The sequence below is a fragment of the Xiphophorus couchianus genome, chromosome 24 (genome assembly GCF_001444195.1).
Source record: "Xiphophorus couchianus chromosome 24, X_couchianus-1.0, whole genome shotgun sequence".
NCBI lineage: Eukaryota > Metazoa > Chordata > Actinopteri > Cyprinodontiformes > Poeciliidae > Xiphophorus > Xiphophorus couchianus.
Genome location: NC_040251.1, coordinates 19361613 through 19382459, shown reverse-complemented (window position 1 = coordinate 19382459; position 20847 = coordinate 19361613). Strand labels below are relative to the sequence as shown.

General features: G+C 44.5%; 1 protein-coding gene and 1 long non-coding RNA gene across 3 annotated transcripts in view; one reads left to right on the top strand and one right to left on the bottom strand.

The window, feature by feature from the left end:
- Window positions 1–1279: 1279 nt before the first annotated feature.
- The window catches only part of LOC114140697 (uncharacterized), a 38404-nt gene continuing 18836 nt past the window's right edge, over window positions 1280–20847 (bottom strand). Inside the window, exons 2-3 of the long non-coding RNA XR_003594653.1 lie at window positions 1962–2057; window positions 1280–1338 (exon numbers count right to left, since the gene is read on the bottom strand). This is a non-coding gene — a long non-coding RNA (uncharacterized LOC114140697). The remainder of the gene's footprint in view (window positions 1339–1961; window positions 2058–20847) is intronic.
- LOC114140508 (zinc finger protein GLI2-like) overlaps window positions 3396–20847 on the top strand; it is a 49684-nt gene continuing 32232 nt past the window's right edge. Inside the window, exons 1-2 of one of the 2 annotated variants that reach the window (XM_028010463.1) lie at window positions 3396–3679; window positions 11043–11156. In XM_028010463.1, the coding sequence (XP_027866264.1) occupies window positions 11057–11156 (100 nt within the window). In that variant the 5' untranslated portion in view covers window positions 3396–3679; window positions 11043–11056. The remainder of the gene's footprint in view (window positions 3680–11042; window positions 11157–20847) is intronic. The other variant, XM_028010462.1, reaches the window with a different exon arrangement.

The following is a 20847-nucleotide window of genomic DNA, read 5'->3' as shown; positions in this document are numbered from 1 at the left end:
GGTTTGGACAGACTCTCCTTAGGAACGTCAGCCGCCTCTGAAGCTGCGAACTTCGGCCTCCAGAGGGGAGAGGACGGAAATCAGACGGAAATTCAACCAACGGTTTAATGAGCAGCCACAGATCTGTGGAAGTCATCAGCATCAGCCGGGGGAAGATTTCTCACGCAATCCTTTAAAAACTGAATATTCCTCCAGCAGACGGCTGAGATTACATCCATATGGCAGAACAACAACTCATCCTGAAACGCTCAACTCACTCAGGAACGTACTCATTTATCAGAGGCCTGGTCTAGAAACCAGCTGAAGCTGCTCTGCTCACGTTTCTCCAGCAGGGGGCAGTAGATAGATGTGTTTGCTCCAATAAAACCGTCCTGTTACATTACTGGACACTGACGTAAAACCTGTCAGATAATCACAGATTTCCAGCTAACGCGTTCCCACTGGGAGGAATGGGACGTTTCCAGACAATCTTCTACCTCACGTTCAAAATGTTTCTCTAACCAGTTTAGCTCTGCAGCTTCTCTGGTTTTCCTGCCAGCTGTTCCTGTTTTCCTGCCAGCTGTTCCTTCAGACTCTACATCCTGATGCTCACTGCAGACTCAGTTCCTGCTCCAAACTCAACGCCATGCTTTAGTTTCAAAGCTTCATCAATGTTTCTGCTTCATTCATCCACCACTTTATTTTTCAGAGCACCAGATTATTGGAGTAACGTTTAGGTTTGTCCACCAGGTGGCGCTGCTTCTCCATCTGTCCTGAACTCAGCAGCAGACCAACAGAAGCAGAAAATCAGAAGCTAAACGCCAAATTTCTCTCTATTTTCATGGCAAAAATGTAAAACTGTCTAAGCATTCTGGAAAGATAAACCAGACTCTGAAATATACATTTAGAAATTATAGCAACCCAACAGTTAGGAGGCAGAGTGAAGCTGCTGTAAACAATTATTTTAGCAACAGAGTAATCTATCGATTATTCCAATAATTAATCAAAATCCATATGTATTATTTTCTATTGAGTTTTTTTATTTCTGTCACTTCCTGCAGTCTTTTGATTATTGGTTGTGATTGGCTCTTTTTCATTAAATGCAACATGCTGGTGTTATAAATAAATAATGGATATTTCACTGTTTAATTTCAGTTATATCAGGCCGTTTATTGTTTTCTTATTATTTTATAAAGATTGTTTGAGTTCCTGTAAGAAACACATACATGTTGCTGTGCAAAGGTAAAAACAGAAATGTACTCAGACCCCCTGCAGTGATGCTAACTGAACAGTGCTGCTCACCTTCATCACAGGGAGGAGTCAGGCTGGTCTGGGGGTCAGAGGTCAGGGCTGCTGCGTCTGTTGGTAAACGGTGTAAAATGTCAGAAACAAGTTAAAAATATTTCTATAAATCTTTCCTTTCACTGACTAAATGCTGGTGAAATGAAGGCTAATTAGCTTGAGTCAATAATGAAGGCTAATTAACTCACCTGTAGCTAACAGGTGAGCTTTCTGTTAGCTACAGGCGGCTAACAGTATTGGACTGTAATACTGTACAGTATCAGAAAGTACAGTCTAATAATCTCTGAGTAAAAACTTAGAAATAAATTTACATATTTTCTCTTTTTTCTACCTTTTTATTCTGTCGTTTTTATTTCTGTCCTTTTTCTACGTCATCGTCCGCGCGCGCTTCGGCGGGAAAAACCAGTTAGTCCATTTAGTGAACCAGTTTAAATTCAAAAATACTGTATTTCGTTTATTCTACCTGTTTCCTTGAGAGGTTCCCGGACCTGACAGAAGGTTATTGAAAGTTTTTCAAGGAACCTGGTTCTTCTTCATTCACAAACAAAAACGCGGAACAGCGTCATCACGGAAACGCAACGGGAAACTACGGCGTCATTTCCGGCACAGAAAACTGCCTCATTCTCCCTAAAACCACATTAATTATGTTATTTTATAGAAGAATTAATTTGTGAACTTACATGAAACACGACGACAGAGACGATCCAGGACGGGAGCGGCAAGTGGTGACGTCACAAGGTGAGCGGCAGCTTCTTCTTCTTGAGTTTCCTTTGTGGCTGCTGAAAGAAACGGGTTTTTAATGTATTACCGCCCCCTACTGGAATGGAGTGTGGATCGGGGTCATAGATACACATTACACAGATTTATAAACAATTAATATAAAAACACAACCATAATATTTCCATTAAGTTTGTCTTTTTAAAATAATAAAAAAGAGAAATATTCAGAGCTAAAAGGTTTTTTATATCAAGCTGTAATTTGTTTTCCAGTTGAGGCAGAAAAATAAAATATGAAAACAAAATTAATATTTTCCTGTTTTATGTTTTAAACAAATAATTATTTAAACCAGGATTAAATACGGTTTATTTAATTTAAATGTTTGATTTAATTTCCGTTTGGAATCAATTAAGTGTTTTTCGCTTTGAATATTTTTCTCATACCAATTTCGGTAAATGCATTACCCATAATTCATTGCTGTAAATGGACAAAAACAAAAGCAGTTTAATAAAATCTTTACAAACTGCTTCCATCAACAAGTTCCCGAGCAACTAACAAATATTAAAACAATGATAATTTAGCAAATTAGTCTTTTTCTTCAAATCAAACTAAATTGGTATGAAACATTTCTGCAGCAAAACATTTACAATGATGTCGTTATAATTTTTAAGATTGACATGTTTTACTCCAGAAATGTCTGAGAACAATTTCATTGGTTTAATCTTTATTAGTGAAAATGCTGACATGTATTTATATTAGTAATTTCCACACATTTTAAGCCTTTTTCTGTAATTTATTCCAATATTATGAACAGCATATTTCCAGAGTAATTCTTTGAAACATTTTATCTTCAGTGGGTGAATTTACCTGTGAATAAACGAGCTGAAGGATCTGTTTACATTCTGCAGGTTGAAACGTCATTCTGACATGATTCTAAAATAATAATATTATCGATAATAAATGTGTTTGTTGCTGAAAACTGAAGATTTTTTCAGGTTCGTCCGCTGATCGAGCGGGGCCGCATGCAGTACCGGCCCGCCGCCGCTAGAGGTCAGGGCTGGACAGAACCAGGAGGAAGTTTAGTGGAGTTCTGCGGTTCTGCTGCTGATCCAGGACCAGTTCTCCGGGTTTTAAAGCACTGCAGGAAATGCGAGTTTAAGCTCTGGAATTTGCTCCACTTTTTGCGCAAGTTAAACTGCGGATAAACACTCAGAATGATGTCATTTAGCCGCAGATGGATCCGAACTGCAGGAACTGAAGCGCCCGGTTCGGTTTTAAAATGACGCCTGAATGTGAGACATCAGCGGGATCCGGAGGAGGAGCGCATCCTGGAAGCTCCGCAGCATCCCGGTAAAACTTCCTCCTCCTCCTCCTCCTGCTCAACTTCTCCTCCTCTCCGCTCCTCCGGGTTCAAACTTTCCCTCCTCCTCCTCCTCCTCCTCCTCCTCCTCCTCTTCCTCCCTAAGCTGGACGCGTCCCTCAACTTCTCCTCACTCTGAGTTAGTCTGCGCTGCGTGGAGGTGAAAGTTTGCCCCGCGCCGCGCCACGCCGCGCCACGCACCGCGCGTCCCGCAGCGGATGGGAATCCACGTGTCTGGAGCCGCTTTTCCTCTCCGAAAACAAAGTTGAGGCGCTTTGGAGGGAAGAAGAAGAGGAAGAGGAAGAGGAGCGGAGCGGAGCGGTGAGTGCGCTGACCATGTGCTCAGCTGAATTCACTTTTATTTTTACTTCATTTATTAAATTTAAAATCCTGCCTTTTTAAACTGTTTTTTCCTTTTTGTTATATTCATTCTGCCTATTTTAATTTATCCACAAAATTCAGAAAATCTTAAAAAATTTTATCTCATTTCCAAATTTTCATAAAAATAAATGTTTCTTTTCATTTGAACAGTTGAGCTGATTTTATGTTGAGTGGAATCATTTTAAATCTTCCTCCTTTATCTAAATGTTGATTCTGTGGTGCTGCAGCAGCTGAAACAACCAGATATTAATATTTGATGTTATTTTGGAGTAAAGCAGCAGAAAAGGCCTCAGATCTGATCAATAACTGAAGCGGAGCTTCCTGTCCTCTCCGCCTCTCAGCGTCTTTTTGTCCGTCCTCGTCCTGAATGGCCGCCGCTACATTTGCATCAGAAGAAAAGTTTTAGTGCGTTTGCTTTTGTGGGCGATGAAGAGTTCCAGCAGTCAGCGAGGAAGAGGAGGAGGAGGAGGAGGAGGGAGTGGGGCCTTGGGTTCGACATTCCCAAACCTGGGATGAGGATGTCACCTTCATCCTGTCTCTTCCTCACATCCTGCTGGGAGTTTCTGGGAATCTGTGGAGTTTGGGTCGGGAGAGAGCGAGCCGCCCGCTGAGGCCACTCTAAAGTCTCTTATCCCACAGAACAAGACCACAGCAATTACCGCCCAGCGTGGCCCCGGGGCCGCAGGGGGCCTCTCTGGGAAAGGCCCCAAAACCCGCCTTCATTCTAAAACACACGCGGTTCCTGGAGCGGTCCAGACCGGTCCAGGAACCGGAGCGCTGCCGGGTGGATTCCTGCAGGGAGACGGTCCGACGCTCTGCAGCTCCTGACGCATCAGGCTGAAAATAATTTTAGGTTTTCAGGTTGAAGTGGAAGAAAAAACTCATCTGGATCCAGTTAAAGTCCAGAAGATGGAGGCTGATGGTGCAGGAGGCTGAAACGGACTCATCCAGAACCTGCTGCTGGAAACCAAACTCTGCTGCTCTGGAGTCAGAGGGTCCTCCAGCACACACACACACACACACACACACACACACACACACACACCCTCTCTCTCTCTGGGTATGTAAACATTTACTCCTGGAGTCCGTCTGAAGATCTTCTTCCAGCAGATCTTCTCTAAGATCCTCCATCAGGCAGCAGCAATTACCCGCCATCAAACAGAACCGGAGGCCCCTGCAGACGGACCAATCAAAGGCCGGGGGCCGCCGGGGGCCTGTAGTTCCTCCTCTGTGCCGTGTTGGGGCCGGCTTTGATGGGGTTGTTAATTAACTCCTGAAGGGACGGCCACCGTCAGGACCGGGCCGAGTCAGAGCGCCGCGGCGACGGGATCAGAAGGAAACGTCCCATTAGAGGACCTGGGGGACCCGGACACGCCACAGCGGCGGGACCCCAGGGGCCCCCAGGGACCCGGACACTGCGCTGTGTGACGGGGCCCCAGGGGACCCAGACGAGGCGACGGGGCCTCGGAGTGTCCGGGACACACCGCCTGGTGACGGGCCCCGGCTCTCCAGCTCCTGCTCCTCCTTCCTGAATCCGATGAGGAAAACATCAAAACGTTCCGGTCCAGGATCAACCTCCTCTTCCTCTTCCTCATTTCTTCCTCTTCCTCATTTCTTCCTCATTTCTTCCATCAAACAAGTTGATTCTTTTCCTCATAATGGAAACATTCAGAACCAAACCAGAGATCTTCACACATCTTGATTGATTTAATTTTCTGAATAGTTTGTATTTAGTAAATAATGCAGATTTAAACTCTAATGAAATATAATTTAATTAAACTCATGAATATTTTACATTTTAAATTATGAGATTAAAATAATAAATATTTGGTTTCCTTTGGCTGCTGAGGTCAGAATGATGGAAAAACGTTAAAATCAGGTTTAGAGTTGATCTGCTCACATCCAGAACCACCAGACCCACAGAACCACCAGTCCCACAGAACCACCAGACCCAAACTGAGCAGCAACAGGCCAAAGAGAGGGACACATGGCAGGTCCAAACGGGCCGAGAGCCGGGACAGCTGGGTAGGAAGAGGAACTCTGAATGGAACCAACAGGAACCAAGAAACAAGAGGGGCAAAGAAAACCGACCCACAGAACCACCAGACCCACAGAACCATCAGACCCACAGAACCACCAGACCCACAGAACCTTCACGCTGTGTGGGACATGATCCATCCAGACGAACACAGGAAGCCCGTTTGGACTTTCCAGCGATGGTAAACAGTCCAACTGGCTGAGGTTCTGTTGGACGGTTTGGCTGAAGGTTGAGAGCAGCTGCTGGTCGCCTCACTGCTGCAGCGCCGACCCAAACATCAGCGCCGACCCAAACATCAGCGCCGACCCAAACATCAGCGCCGACTTTCCCATCAGAAATTAGATCAAAACTTTGTCAATATTTTTAAAAAACATTTTTTTCTGATGAAGTGAACTCTGGTCCGGTTTGAATGTGAACCAGAAACCGCTCCAAAAGCAGCAAGTGGACTACAGCGCAGGGAATTCTGGGTAAATACAACCAAAGCTAACGTGTTAGCCTAGCGCTAGCAGCAGAAATGGCTCCTGGTCTTTAGCTAAAGACCAAAGAGAAATCCTCCAACCGCTGAAATCTGACGCCTCCATTTAGTTTTCATTTGGTGAAGCAGAAAGTTAAGTTCATGTCTTCTTCGTTGGTTTTTCTGTCGTTTCCTTCAGTGGTTCTTGGTGCAGCGCCCCCACAGGCCAGGAGAGGAACAGGCTTTTTAAAACAGGGCAAAAATGAACCGCAGCAGCTGAAGATGTAAGAAATATTGCAATGTTATCAAACCGAGTGGACTATCAGAAGTTAGAGAGTGAAGTGATCTTTCCTTTCCAGTAGAATCTCATGGTGCAGTAAGAATTAAAATAATGGATGAATGCAGCGGCGACCGGAGGCAGAGCGGAGTTCTGGTGTTTCTTTTCACGTGAGGAGGTTTCTCATAATGACGAAGGAATGCCAGGAATCCCTTCCTGCAGCCTCGCAGGAAGCGCTAAGCTACCTCAAAGAGAGGTCAAGGTCTGCGCAGGCACACAGGTGGGAGGCGCTCCTCCAGTTCACCCGGACGGGTCAGGAGGGGAGCCGACCCTCCTCTGAACTCGGCCGCCACATCTGTTTGCTGTTGCCGAGGCCGGGAGGAGATCAGCCACAGGATATTGAACATCCAGGCTCATTCCTCCGAGGAGAATCACTCAGCCTCTCGCTGAACGTGTTGAAACCAAAGACACCAAGGCGTTCTGCTGGGAATACGTTTCCCCTGTGTTCTGTTTTTAGCCGATACATCAGGGACTTTGGGTCTCATTTGCTTCTCTTGAAGTTTAGGGGAACCGCTTGGTATAAATTCAGATGTCACCGTTAGCCTCTATTTGTGCTTTCTTGGCTCGTACAATAAACAACCCCGTCTCGGCTTGGAGCTGCTTTCTATTTTAGAGTCGCCACCGACCCGGGCTTCTTTTACACCACAGCCATTATTCAAGAGGAGAATAGGTGCGAGGCCCCAGCCATAAATTCCAGCAAGTGGTCCTGGGTAAGGGGCGCCGCGCCGAGGAATTGACTGCACGCTCCGTGATTTTACTCTGCTATGCAGTGACCTTTCAGGCTTAGACAGAGTCATTTGTTTGCTTGACAAGAGCTGTTCTAAAAATTCAGGAGCCACTTGGTGCTGGTTATACTGGTGAAGAGTCGAGGTGGAGTCTGGTTCACCTGAGCAGCTGGGCATTAGTTTTCCTGACACCTTGCAGAGTCTGTTGCTGTGATCCGCATTCGCTCCGGAGTTTGGTGGGTTTTGATCAACTTGACACACATTTTAGTGTCTTTTCTGCCTCCATAACTAGTTCAGCATGTGAGCTCAACACTCACAAATGTTAATGAACAGGTGAGAGTTCCTCTAAAGGACATTAAAAGCAGAAATGTCACAGAAGAGAACAAACAGTCATTGACTTCAATGAGTCGGCAGAGAGGGGGAGGGTCGCTGTGAAGCTGTTAGTCCCTTAAATAACCTTATTGTGGGGTCTCTTTGTCATCTGTTGCTCTTAAATAAATCACTGTGTGTCTTTGTGACGGGAGCCTCCAGTCCGCCGCAGGAGGCCGCGCTTCGTCGCCACACAAGCGGCTGCTCGACGTTTCTACAGTCACTTCCTGTAACGACCAGCATTTCTGGAGCTGATCAATAATCAAACACCTCAGTGTTTCTGTAGAACTGCAACATTTCACTCACAGCAACACACACAGCAACACACACACATAGACCAAATAAAATAATCCCATATCATAGAAAATAATCCCAGAATCAGTTTAGCTAATGCTAATGCTAATGCGTTCCAGAATGCCCTTAGATATTATATTTATATTTAGTTCTTTACCATCTATGTTTTATTTTATTTAGAAAAAGAGAGTTAGCAAAACTGCATTATAGCGCTAAGCTAAAACTTAGCTCAGCTATTAGCAGGTTAGCAGAAGCGTGTCTGACACAGACAGTTAGCATCACTGCTAATCCTCTATTTATCCAAGCCACCATGTTTCTGTGATGGCTCTTGATTTGATCTGTGAGGAAAACAGATTTTATTAGTGGAAGCTGCAGAAAACAAGATGATGAGTGAAAATCAGACCGAGTGAATCTGGTTCCGGTTCCAGAATGGATCCATTTAAAGTGAACTCCAGCAGGACGGAGAGGAAGCTGGATGTTAACGCTGATCCTTCGGTTTCCCTCAGAGAGCTGCTGGACGTTTCAGAGATCAGCTGTTACTTCCTCCTGCGCCGCCGTTCTGCTAAATGTGTGAGCAGCAAATGTTGAGCCTGACTAATATTGATTTGCGAGGCCAGATCAGAGAACGGGAGGCGTGAAAGACTCCCGCCAGGCGGCTCGTATATCACCTTCTGAACACGGCTGTGTGTGGTGAGGGCTCCCCATGAGGCCGCGCCGCCGTCCGCCCACACCTGTTAGCCGATTCATCCGCAGCCATGAAGACGATCCAGACAGAACTGTCCCTCAGGCGCTGGTTTGTTACCAGGCAGTAAAAGAACCAGAGGTTCATCAAAGTCTGAATCCTGCAGCTGCTCAGCGGGCGGGATGTGATGGAGGTTCTGCTGTTGGAGGAAGCCGACCTCTGGGTTTTAATCTGACCTCTGGGTTTTAATCTGACCTCTGGGTTTTATGTTCCTGAATGTCTTTAGACTAGATGTGCTGCTTCCTGTCAGTGATCGGGTCTGGAAGTGGAGCAGAACTCAGATTCTGGTTGGTTTGGACAAAAGTCTCTTCACCTGGGATTTGATATCAGTGAAGATAAACTGGTTTCCCAGGTGAGGCGTTGAAGAGTCCTGCTCTGCTGAAACCTGGAGAACGTGTGAGAAACTGATCGGACCAGTGGGTCCTGGACCAGCGGGTCCTGGACCAGCGGGTTCTGAACCAGTGGGTTCTGGACCGGTGGGTTCTGGACCAGTGGGTCCTGGACCGGTGGGTTCTGGACCAGTGGGTCCTGGACCAGCGGGTTCTGGACCGGTGGGTTCTGGAGGACGATGCCACTTTCTGCTCCACAGTCTTCATTTCCATCCAGCTTTGAAGATAAAGTAGCATTGTTCTAACTGTTGAGGCTCTGAATGGGCCTGTGGAAAGGTCAACAGCCAAATAAACTTTGATGACATGCGGCCTGGACCCCCACCTCCTTATCCTCCGTGCCCTTTGACTCCAGAGCCCCCGGCCCGCCCCCTGCCAGAGAGCAGATTGAGCTGTGAAAGGCGGGAGCTGCAGGAAGAGAGCAAACTGCACAACAAGGACAAATCCTCCAACATGTTTGCTCAGCCCTCCAACATAATCTGAGATTCCTGGAGAAAGAAGGGGTGCCAACATTAGGGGTGCCAACATTAGGGGTGCCAACAGGCCGGGTGCCAACATTAGGGGTGCCAACATTAGGGGTGCCAACAGGCCGGGTGCCAACAGGCCGGGTGCCAACCAGGACGTCCAGCTTCACGCTGCGGTTCACGCAGAGTTTATGTAAATACAATATACCAGATGTTGACCTGTCGGCTGCTGCTGCTGGTCAGAGACGAGTTCACAGGCTGAGGTGACGCTTCGACTGCAGATAAAACTGTTAATATCACTGATTTTACAGCAAACAGAGGCGGATTGATCTGTTGTTTCACCAACAAACCCTGGTAACTAGGAAAGAAAAGGAAAAGTGATTTGTTTGGTGGAAATAACTACCAAATAAAGGGGCGTCCATTTTCAAGATAGCAAAAATAGCAGCAGAAACTCCCTGAAACATTACGAGTCAAGATAATCTGACTTTCTTCCAAAAATTTAAATTCTTTTCACAGAACTCAAATTATCCTGAGTTTTTTTTTGTTGCTTATTTCAGACAATTTTGAACAGAAACATTTGTGATATTCTGAACATCTTCCATGATAATCTTCATCCTGGTTACTGTGATCACAGGAACCTGGTTACACTGCCCCCTTTTGGCCACCTCAGGTAACAACTCGCTCTGAATCTGTTTCATCTGGTAAGCAGGTCGACTCGGTTCCATTAGGGACCAAAAACTGCAACATTTGTTCCATTTTAGCCGGTGTGGTTCTAGTTCACACTGCGCTGAGTCAAACCATCCAAACTAAAAGAAAAACCTGTTCCCCTCCTCGCCTGCGGGGGCGCTGCACCAAAAACCTCTGAACACACTGAGCGCAACTTCCTTCTTCACCAAATGGAGGCGTCAGATTTTAGCGGTTGGAGGATTTGTCTTTAGTCTTTGGCTAGAGACCGGGAGCCATTTCTGCTGGTAGCGCTAGGCTAACCTGTTAGCTTTGGTTGTATTTACCCAGAATGCCCTGCGCTGTAGTCCATTTCCTGCTTTGGTTCACTTGGTGTTCACTGTACAGTCAAACTGAACCAGACTCACTTCAACCGAACCCAGACTGAGGTTTGGAGGACCAGAGGTCAGAGGTCGATTAGCGTTCACACCAACCGAACCAGACTTTCTGGATAAACGGACTGGAGTCGGGTTAAAGCGATGAAACAGGTTTGGTGTGACTGAACCCTTAGCGTATCAGCTGGTGTTTCTGACTGTCTGGGTTCTTAAAAACAGGAAACATTTCCAACCATCCGATTGTTTTAGCAGCTTTATTTTCTCCTCGGTTCTCGCTAAAGTCGGACATTTTAGAGGCTCTTGGCTAATTGTTGTGAACCCTGTGGGATCCCAGGCCACCTGAGTTCTTCCTCAGTTTGTCTCCAGAGCGTCCTCATGTCCTCCCAAACTGAGCGCTAACGTTAACGGCCTGTTTTATGCTCCTCTCCTCTCACAGCGCCTCGGTCGGCCATGGAGACCTCGTCACCGCCAGCCGCACAGAAAAAGGACAAAATGGACGGCAGCAGCTTCAGCGACCTCCCCAAGAAGCCGTCGCCCTCGGAGACCAGAGGTAACACGCCGTTTCAAAGCCGGGTCCGGTTGTCTGTGAGCCGTGAGGCGGCTGAGAATGAGCCGGGGTCTCACAGGTGCTCAGCCAGGGGGCAAAGGGGAGCCATGAAATATACATTTCAAAGAAGAAGTGTCGTCCCGGGAGCCGGCGCTCTCTGCGGCCTGATGAGGAACCCTCAGCAGTCAGAGGTGACTCGCTGCGGATGTCTGACAAGAATCTTAATAGACTGTGACCCATGAAAGAATCATGAATGCAGATGGGCGCCGTGTGCAGGCGCGGCGCGGTAAACGCGGACGAGTAGAAAACACGGAGTGACAGGAGAGCTGGGGGGCCGGAGCAGGTGAGGCTGGTGGTGTTGAACTAAATGAAGAGCAGCAGCGATCCTCGCTGGCTGGCAGGAAGAGAGAATACATGTTTAAAGATGCCAGCCAGCGAGTGATGAAAGCTGGGCATAATGAGGCCGAAAGACCTTGTTCTTACCTCCAGAGTATAGAGAAGAAAAAACCTTAAAAAGTGTCCGGGGTTGATGGAGCCGGGGACGACACGCAGCTTCAAAAACTGACAGAGATGCAAGCTGATGGGGCCCTTTGACATGCAAATTAAACGTGTGATTTAGTGACATTTTTACTCATTCATGGAGGACTTGGTGGCCTGCCATTACAAAGAAACGCTCATTAATTGATGAAGAGGAGACAAAGCTGGAAACAGAGTCTGGAACGAGGCGCAGAGCCCAGAGCGCTCGGCTCTTTGTGACACGTTTACTGTGGAGGAGACGACTGGAGCCAGAGACATGTCCTACAGCAGAACCCAGTTTCATCTGCCCGGTTCCTCTAGACACCAAGCAGAACCTGACAGAACCACGCAGGATGAAGAGTTCAGATCATCTACACGACTCCAGGGAGCGTTTCTGAACGAGTTCAAAACTAAACCAGCTTTTCAGACCAAACGTCTGGAGCTGCTGACCTGAACCAGCTTTAAATGTCCAGACCCGAACCCTCCACCATAAAAATATTCATTAAATTAAAGTCGCTCATGTTCATAAAATCCATCAATAATATTTATAAAACAGATATAACATTACAGTTACATTAAAACACTGTTTCCTTTTGATAACTTCGTTACAGCTCAGGCCTGATGTACCAATTATGATACAAACTGGATTCAATTCATTTAAAAAATTCTGTTTTTGAAAACATATAAACTTTATTTTAGACTTTAATAACTCTGAAAGTATCATTTATGACATATATATATATATATGTGCCCTGCGACAGACTGGCGACCTGTCCAGGGTGTACCCCGCCTCTCGCCCGGAACGTAGCTGGAGAGGCACCAGCACCCCTCCCGACCCCATTAGGGACAAAGGGTGACCAGAAAATGGATGGATGGATGGATATATATATATGTATATATATGTATATATATATATATAATCTGCTGTTTGACCTAAACAGGCTTGATGAGTTTTATTGTATCAATTATGTTAGAAATATGACAAAACAATGCAAAAATTAACATACATGAAAATTAACATGTTTTTCACCAAAAAATGCTTTTAGTTAAATAATAAAATAAAAAGTTAACTGTATAGAAAATCATGTCAAACAGGTCAGATTTAATTGTTTTTTATTTTATTTTAATAAATGGTAAAATTAGTAATAAATCACAATAAATTTCCTTTCATGAAAATAATTTAGATTTATTGTGATGATGATTAAACCTCCTAAAAATCTGTATAGTTGAGATTGTTTATTATTTTTCCACTGAAAGTATCTATAAATATAAATCAAATATAATAAAATGCAGTTTAACGATAAAAATCAAACTTCTTAAAGTATTAAAAGTTATTTTAGAGCACTAAGCCAAATCGTCCATGTCTGGTTAAAGTAAAGCAGCCGGTGCAGGTCCTGTTCCCTCCTGTTCCCCCATGTTTCCTCCTGTTTCCTCCTCTTCCCTCCTATTTAATCCTCTTTCCTCCTGTTTCCTCCTCTTCCCTCTTGTTTAATCCTCTTCCCTCCGGTTCCCCCATGTTTCCTCCTGTTTCCTCCTCTTCCCTCCTATTTAATCCTCTTTCCTCCTGTTTCCTCCTCTTCCCTCTTGTTTAATCCTCTTCCCTCCTGTTTCCTCCTGTTCCCCCATGTTTCCTCCTCTTCCCTCCTGTTTCCTCCTCTTCCCTCTTGTTTAATCCTCTTCCCTCCTGTTTCCTCCTGTTCCCCCATGTTTCCTCCTCTTCCCTCCTGTTTCCTCCTCTTCCCTCTTGTTTAATCCTCTTCCCTCCTGTTTAATCCTGTTCCCTCCTGTTTCCTCCTCTTCCCTCCTCTTCCCTCCTGTTTCCTCCTGTTCCCCCATGTTTCCTCCTCTTCCCTCCTGTTTCCTCCTCTTCCCTCTTGTTTAATCCTCTTCCCTCCTGTTTCCTCCTGTTCCCCCATGTTTCCTCCTCTTCCCTCCTGTTTCCTCCTCTTCCCTCTTGTTTAATCCTCTTCCCTCCTGTTTAATCCTGTTCCCTCCTGTTTCCTCCTCTTCCCTCCTCTTCCCTCCTGTTCCCTCGTGTTTCCTCCTGTTCCCTCCTGTTTCCTCCTGTTCCCCCATGTTTCCTCCTCTTCCCTCCTGTTTAATCCTGTTCCCTCCTGTTTCCTCCTGTTTCCTCCAGTTCCCTCCTGTTTCCCCCATGTTTCCTCCTGTTTCCTCCGGTTCCCCCGTTCCCTCCTGTTCCCTCCTGTTTCCCCCATGTTTCCTCCTGTTTCCTCCGGTTCCCCCGTTCCCTCCTCTTCCCTCCTGTTTCCTCCTCTTCCCTCTTGTTTAATCCTCTTCCCTCCTGTTTAATCCTGTTCCCTCCTGTTTCCTCCTCTTCCCTCCTCTTCCCTCCTGTTCCCTCGTGTTTCCTCCTGTTCCCTCCTGTTTCCCCCTGTTCCCCCATGTTTCCTCCTCTTCCCTCCTGTTTAATCCTGTTCCCTCCTGTTTCCTCCTGTTTCCTCCAGTTCCCTCCTGTTTCCCCCATGTTTCCTCCTGTTTCCTCCGGTTCCCCCGTTCCCTCCTGTTCCCTCGTGTTCCCTCCTGTTTTCAGGAACATTTTTAAGGTGTTAATCGGAGTTGGTGTCGGTCCAGGAGAGCAGGAAGATGTTTGGGTTGGGCTGGGTAGTTCTGCTGCGGCCTGGTTCCCAGGAACCCGCCGGAACCAGCCGCGGTGAGGACGCTGGTTCCAGAGACGTCAGCGGCTTCGTGATGAAAGCTGAGCTTAACGAGGTTAAAGGACGTCGGCCTCACCTCCGCCGTATCACAGCGGACGAATCAGTGGAGACAGAAAAGGCGGCGGCGGCCGGAGCGCTGAGCCGGATGCAGAGCGACAGGACACTTTTGAAATGTAAATAGAGCCGGAGGCTCAGCGGAACCAGAACCTGGTGGCCTGCCATGATGAAGAAGACCAACATTAATTGTTCATATGAGAATATCAATGTAGGACACTTCTTTACATTTGGAGCTGCTGCTGTTGCTCCACTTCTCTCCTCTTCAATATTTGAACAAAGCCCGCCTCGCTCCCTCGCCGGGTGATAATCCCTCAGCGCCTGGGCGGTCAGAGCAGCCGTCTGGTTGGGTTCTGGTTCCGCATGTTCTGAGCTGATCTGCATGTTATATTCACAGGACAAAGGAGGAACTTTACTGTGTTTTAGGCAGATTTTACACCGACGCTGCAGAGGCTGGTAGTCTGAGCCAGAACTGATCCACCGCAGAGGGAAACCAAACTAGAGCAACTCTAAGCGATGCTTTCATGTTCAGACGGAAGATATCAGGAGGAACCGGGTCATTACCAGGACTGGATGTTTTCTCCTGGTTCTGGTTCCAAATCTCTGGTGTTTAAGAGGAAAAACAAGCCTGAATGTCCAGAGCAATCAACTGTTTTAATGATGCTAACAAAGTTAGCTGCAGTAACTCTGAAGATCTAATCATAGACATTAGTTCGGCTAATGCTAACACGCTACACTAGCATAGTGCTTAGCTAAAGCACTAACTTCAACTACCGTGACACTGTTAAGTTAGCAAAATGCTAAGCCAACAATGTCTTTAGTTGAAGCTAATGCTAAACATTCACTTCAACTATTTTGACAGAGTTAAATGTTTTTTAAGTTAGCAAAAATGCTACACTAGCAATATCTCAAATGGAAGCTACCTTCAGCTACGTTGACAGAACTGAGCGCTTTCAAAGTTAGCAAAAATACAAAAACACAAAACCAGCAATTAGTGGAAGAAAATGCTAAATCGCTAACTTCAACTACATTATTAATGCTAACCGTTTTCAAAGTTAGAGACACTGAAACGCTACACCAACATGGTATTTAGTTAAAGCTAATGCTAAAGCGCTAACTTTATCTTGACAGAGTTAAACGTTTCTCAAAGTTAGAAAATGCACTTAGCAAAACATTAGCTTCACCATTAGCAGATTAATAGAAGTGGCTCCACTGAATGTATTAATTTGCTTCATTAAAACACGACAAATAAAATAAAATAAAACGTTTTGCCACTAGGATGAGGTGGGTTATAAAATGTACAATTATTATTATTTAATAGAAATACAGAATTGAGAAATTGTGTTTTTTCGACATTAGCAGATCATTGACAAAGTTTTGTGCATGTTTGTAATACATAACAAAGCAGAAAGTGAATTAAAACCTACCAGAAAAACTATTATAATAATAATTATTATTACATCTCTACCAAACTCTACCATCACTGTTTGTTAAAGCGTTTCCAGGTTTCTCTCCTCATTATTTCATCCTCTCTCTGCGTATGACCCAAACTTCTCTGTATATTTATATTTCAATATCAGCAGCAGGTTTTTAATCTTCTAACAGCTAAATAAAGAGTCTCTCCATAAGTCTTCCTCCTATCAGCGCCTCGTGTTTCCATCTTAAATAAACAAGCAGCGTGGCTGTCCCAGCCAATCAGATACCAGCGCTTAAACTACGAGCGTCTGCCACCGCCATGAGACAACGCAATTACTTATCTCAGTAATATGCATTATTATTCCAGTTGCCAGCTGCTGATAAGTCCACATGCATGCAGAGAGAGCGGGGTCCTTGAACCTGGAGGCAGCGGCTGATATACTGCAGCTTCCTGCGGGCTGCTGCCACCTCTGAGCCGACAGCAGCCGTATACCAGCCGCCTGTTTTATATTCCCGTCCGCCTTTATTTATTTACAACAGTTTGGTCTCTATCAGAGGACATGGCTAATGCGGAGTTTTAATATGTTATTTACACATAAAAAGCAGCTATTTACAGCAGCCTGAGCAGGAGGGATGAATGGGCTCCGGTCTGTTGTATCACAGTTTAACAATCTGGATCGCTAATAGAACCATTTATCATGGAGCGGTCATTTATCCTGCAGCCCGGTGCCGGTGCCGGTCCCAGAGGCCTATGGAAATGGGCTCTGCATGTAATGAAGCTCAAGCGGGACTGCTTTAAACATGGCTGGGCTCTCCGAGTCAATTAGGGCCTCAGGTGTTCCTGTCGGCCGGCCTGATGATGTCTTCCTCCAGACCCGGGCCAACCCGGAGTCAGGCCGGGTCTGGACGCCGGTTCTGGACGCCGGTTCCGGACGCCGGTTCCGGGTCGGCGGCGTTCAGCAGGAAATCAGCAGCAGCTGAAGTCCTCTCTCCGCCCTGACCCGCCGCGGCTCCGCTAATCGATTCAAATGAGAGGCTGAATTTCCTCTGACAGCTCGCATCTGTGTGAACGCCGAGCCCGGACCTGCAGGATCCGCGGCGCGTTGGCAATAACCCAGAACCCAGAACCCAGAACCAAACATTAGTGGGGAAAGCAGCAAAATGACACCGAATCCAGCGCAGCTTATTGATGGATGTGTCAGGGCGCAGAAATGAAGGGACGGAGCTTTTATTCATAGGCGTTCAGAGGTTTGGTTCAGATCTGATTTATTTGGGATTAGTTAAATTTAGAGTTATTGCCTTTTTAAAATAACCTCTGTGTTCACACAGGAAACAGCAGCGCCGCCTCAGACAGAAACTTTCTGACAGAGGACGGAAAGAAACGTCAATAAACCTGAGATTTATTAAACATCTACTGTATTATTTAATGTGACACAATTTAAATCAATCAATACACTTCATTAATCTCCAATAAGTTAATAAACCTTAAAGAGACGGTTTCAGTTCCAGTTAGCTTAAAGCTAAGCTAGCCTTCATCCCTCCACTGATTTATTGTATTAATGTCAAACCTGCAGATTTCACCTGTTAGTATGAAAAATATTTTCATATTTTGCTAAATAAAGCAGATTATCAAACATTTAACACTGACTCAGCAATTTTATGCTGTTTATTATGATAAACAATAATTATATATTGTTTACAAAAAGGTTTCAGATAAAAGTTGGAGTGGAAAATATTTGGATGTTTATTTATTTAATAAACAGATTAAAAACTGAATGCTAAGCTAGTTAGCTTTCAGTTTCTACACTTTTTCTTACAACCTTTATGTTTTTATTTAAAATAAATTTTGATCATTTTAATACTTAAATTTACGTTGCTGGTTTGTTTGGGAGGTTTTGATATTAAAGGAAGATAAAAGCAGAAATAAAGGTTAGCTTGATTCTACTTTTTAAAATGCTACAATTTAAAATAAATGGTCACAATTTTAATAATTAAATATAAATCTCAGTGCAAGGTTTATTTATAAAATATTCTGGATTTCTAATATTTATTAAAATAAATTTTAAAAAGAGACAGAATATTAATGCTAACTAGTTAGCTAGCTAGCTCTGTCAGGTTTTGGCCGTCCCGTTTTCACTGAAATGTTATGTTTAAATTAAAATGATTTTAATTTGAGATATATTTTGTTATTCTGCGTTCATTCAGCAGCGTTTATTAATGTGTCAATAATAAACCAGGATAATAACCAGTCAAACCAGTAAAAAATGAAGGCCAGAAAATGTTTATATTGTACTTTAAAATGAATGTTGATATAAATTAGATATGAATCCATACACAAAGATTATTCAATAATTATTGAGTATTTCAGATATTAATTCAAAGACAAAAGAAAACGAGGTTAGCTCGTTAACTTTAGCAGTTTCAGCTCTTCTGTGAAATTCATGAAGTATTTCTGTAGATGAAACTCCATTTACTGTCAGAACTTAAATACCGATAATAAATTCATGATTTTAACATTGATTTGACGAGATTTAAACCTTTGAAATGATTGTGTTTGGTTTTGATCAGACTCTTGTTTTGGTTGCGATGCAGCTGCTTTGGTGTTGGATGTTTTACAGGAAGTGTCTGTGTTTGGTCTCGCTGTGTTTCTCTGTAAACTAGGCCAGAGGAGGCTGCAGCTAATGATTTGATTAACTGGCTTCTGTGGCTCCTGACATACATCTTGCTGAGAGTGAGTTTGTCGTTGGAGAGGGAGATTGATGAGCGCGCGGCTCCCCGACCCACAGTTCCTCCCGTTCTGCCTCCCAGGCCTTTCTGCTGAGTCTGGCTGGTTCGCAGGGGAGGACCGAAAGTACTTAGCACCTCCTGGGCCGTCCCAGGACACAATAAGTGGGGGGTTGAGACCTAAACAGGCGTAGCATTCCCATATATATCAAAGAAAGGAGATGCTTTAAGCTGCTGCGCTGCAAAAACACAAAACCTCTCCAAGAATTTCTGCTCGACTTTCTAATGCAAATAACTTGGTTCACTTCAAAAAGGCAAAACTGACTAACAAGTAACTTTACAGCCAGATACAGCTCAATGTTGTCAGCAAATAATGCAGTAATATTAACATTATTTATACGTTTTAAGGGCTTAAGGAATTACTGACAGATCAGCTCATATATTTGCTAAAAGGTTTCTTGTAAACCAGTTCTGTTGTATTTAAAGCGTTTTATTTATGGTTGGACTATAAGGATGAAAATTGTATCACAATATAAATGTTTTATATCAGTCCCTATCTATAATTATTGATCAGTTTTGTTTTAAATATCATAAATATTTCCAAATAGGAGTCACATCTTTCTGTTTTATCCAGTTTTATTTTTAAACTTTATTTTGACGAAAGGCGACAAACGTTAAATTGCTGCTGCGCCTGTTACTCAGCAAGCTGTTGCTAGGTAACCAAGGAGCGAGGGAGTTGTTGCTAGGTAGTGAGGTGAGTCCACTAGCCTAGCTTAGCTAGCCGTGATCTTTCCTCTGCATTCAGTTCAGTGAATATTTTATTTATTGAATGCTGGATTTTCTATCAGATGGATCATCTATTGATATTGATCATTTCTCTGTTCTGATATGTATTGTTATTGATTTATTGTCCAGCCCTGATACTCAGATATTTGTTCTAGAAATACTTGGTAGGATTTAGTTTTTTTGCAGTGTAAAAAGAAAGTTTTCTACATTCAAAGGTTTGGTAAATTTATTATGAGTATTAATAAATGAGCTGCTAATCAATAAGAGGTTTTGGTCTAAACCTGATAACCTGATGAGCTTTAAACTGGGAGTCGTACTGGGACCAGTGGGCTGGCTGTGAGGCTCCCAGTGCAGGAGATGGATGAGCAGGCAACTGAGTAAATGGTATTTTAGGCTCCATCGGTAGATCAGCGATAAGGACAGATTTCTTTATCACCAGGTGGACGGTGAGTAATTGATGGCGGCCGGGCGCGAAGGGCCTCTCTGTGAGCTGCAGGAGGGCGCCGTGGGGGTCAGGGCCCGCTGGCAGAGAAAAATGCAGCCGCTAACGGCCGGCCGTCCACCGCCCCGCTCCAAAAGGACGGCCACTAATCTTCCTGAGAAGGAGAGGATGAGGAAGAAGAGGAGGCGGCGGCTCCTTTCTCTGCTCCTGCCTCTAAATGAGGCCCTGCCCAGGAGGCCTCGCAGGGGCAGACACAGAAACACACACACACACACGCACACACACACACACACACACACACACACACACACACACAATACAACCAAAACGCATCAGGCTTTAGCTTTGCTCCAGTCAGAAAACAAACCATTTGGGTTCATTCAGATAAAAACAGATTCATGGGAGCTGGGATAAAAACAGCACAAATAACTGAGAGAAAAAACTTTTAAATGCTGAAATTATCACAATAAATCAATAACAATATGTATCACAATAGATAAGTGATCAATATCAGTACATAATACATCAGATAGAACCTGAAATATATAGAATATTCACTTAACCCCAGAGCAGAAGTGCATTCAGGGAAACGTAAGTAGAGGAGAGGCTTTAGCCGTTCAACCTCTCAAAGCTAGCTAAGCTAGCTTCACACCTCTCTCTTGCTCTTTGGTTACCTAGCAACAACCTGCTGGGTAACGAGCAGTTTGAACTGTTTCAGATCCGATCTACAGACACGTTTCAGTGTGACGTCACAACATCCCACCCACAGCTTCCTGCAGCAGGACAAAAAGCTGCTCGCTAACGATGACTAGCATTAGTTTTAGCTGTTAAGTTAGCAGCATAACATGCTAAATCTTGAATTTCCACCTGATATTTAAAAGAAAAAGCGATGCAGTTCTTTGCTGCTAATTGTCAACACTAAGACAACCAGATAACCAGTCAGGAAAAGTTTTAATTACGGATGTACTGTAGGTCAGCTATGCTAGCTTGACTTTGACAACCTAACATGTAGGTGTGCTGTGGAATAAGGTGAGTTTAGGTTCAGTTAACAAAAAAAGTAAAAAAGGCGACTGACCAACTC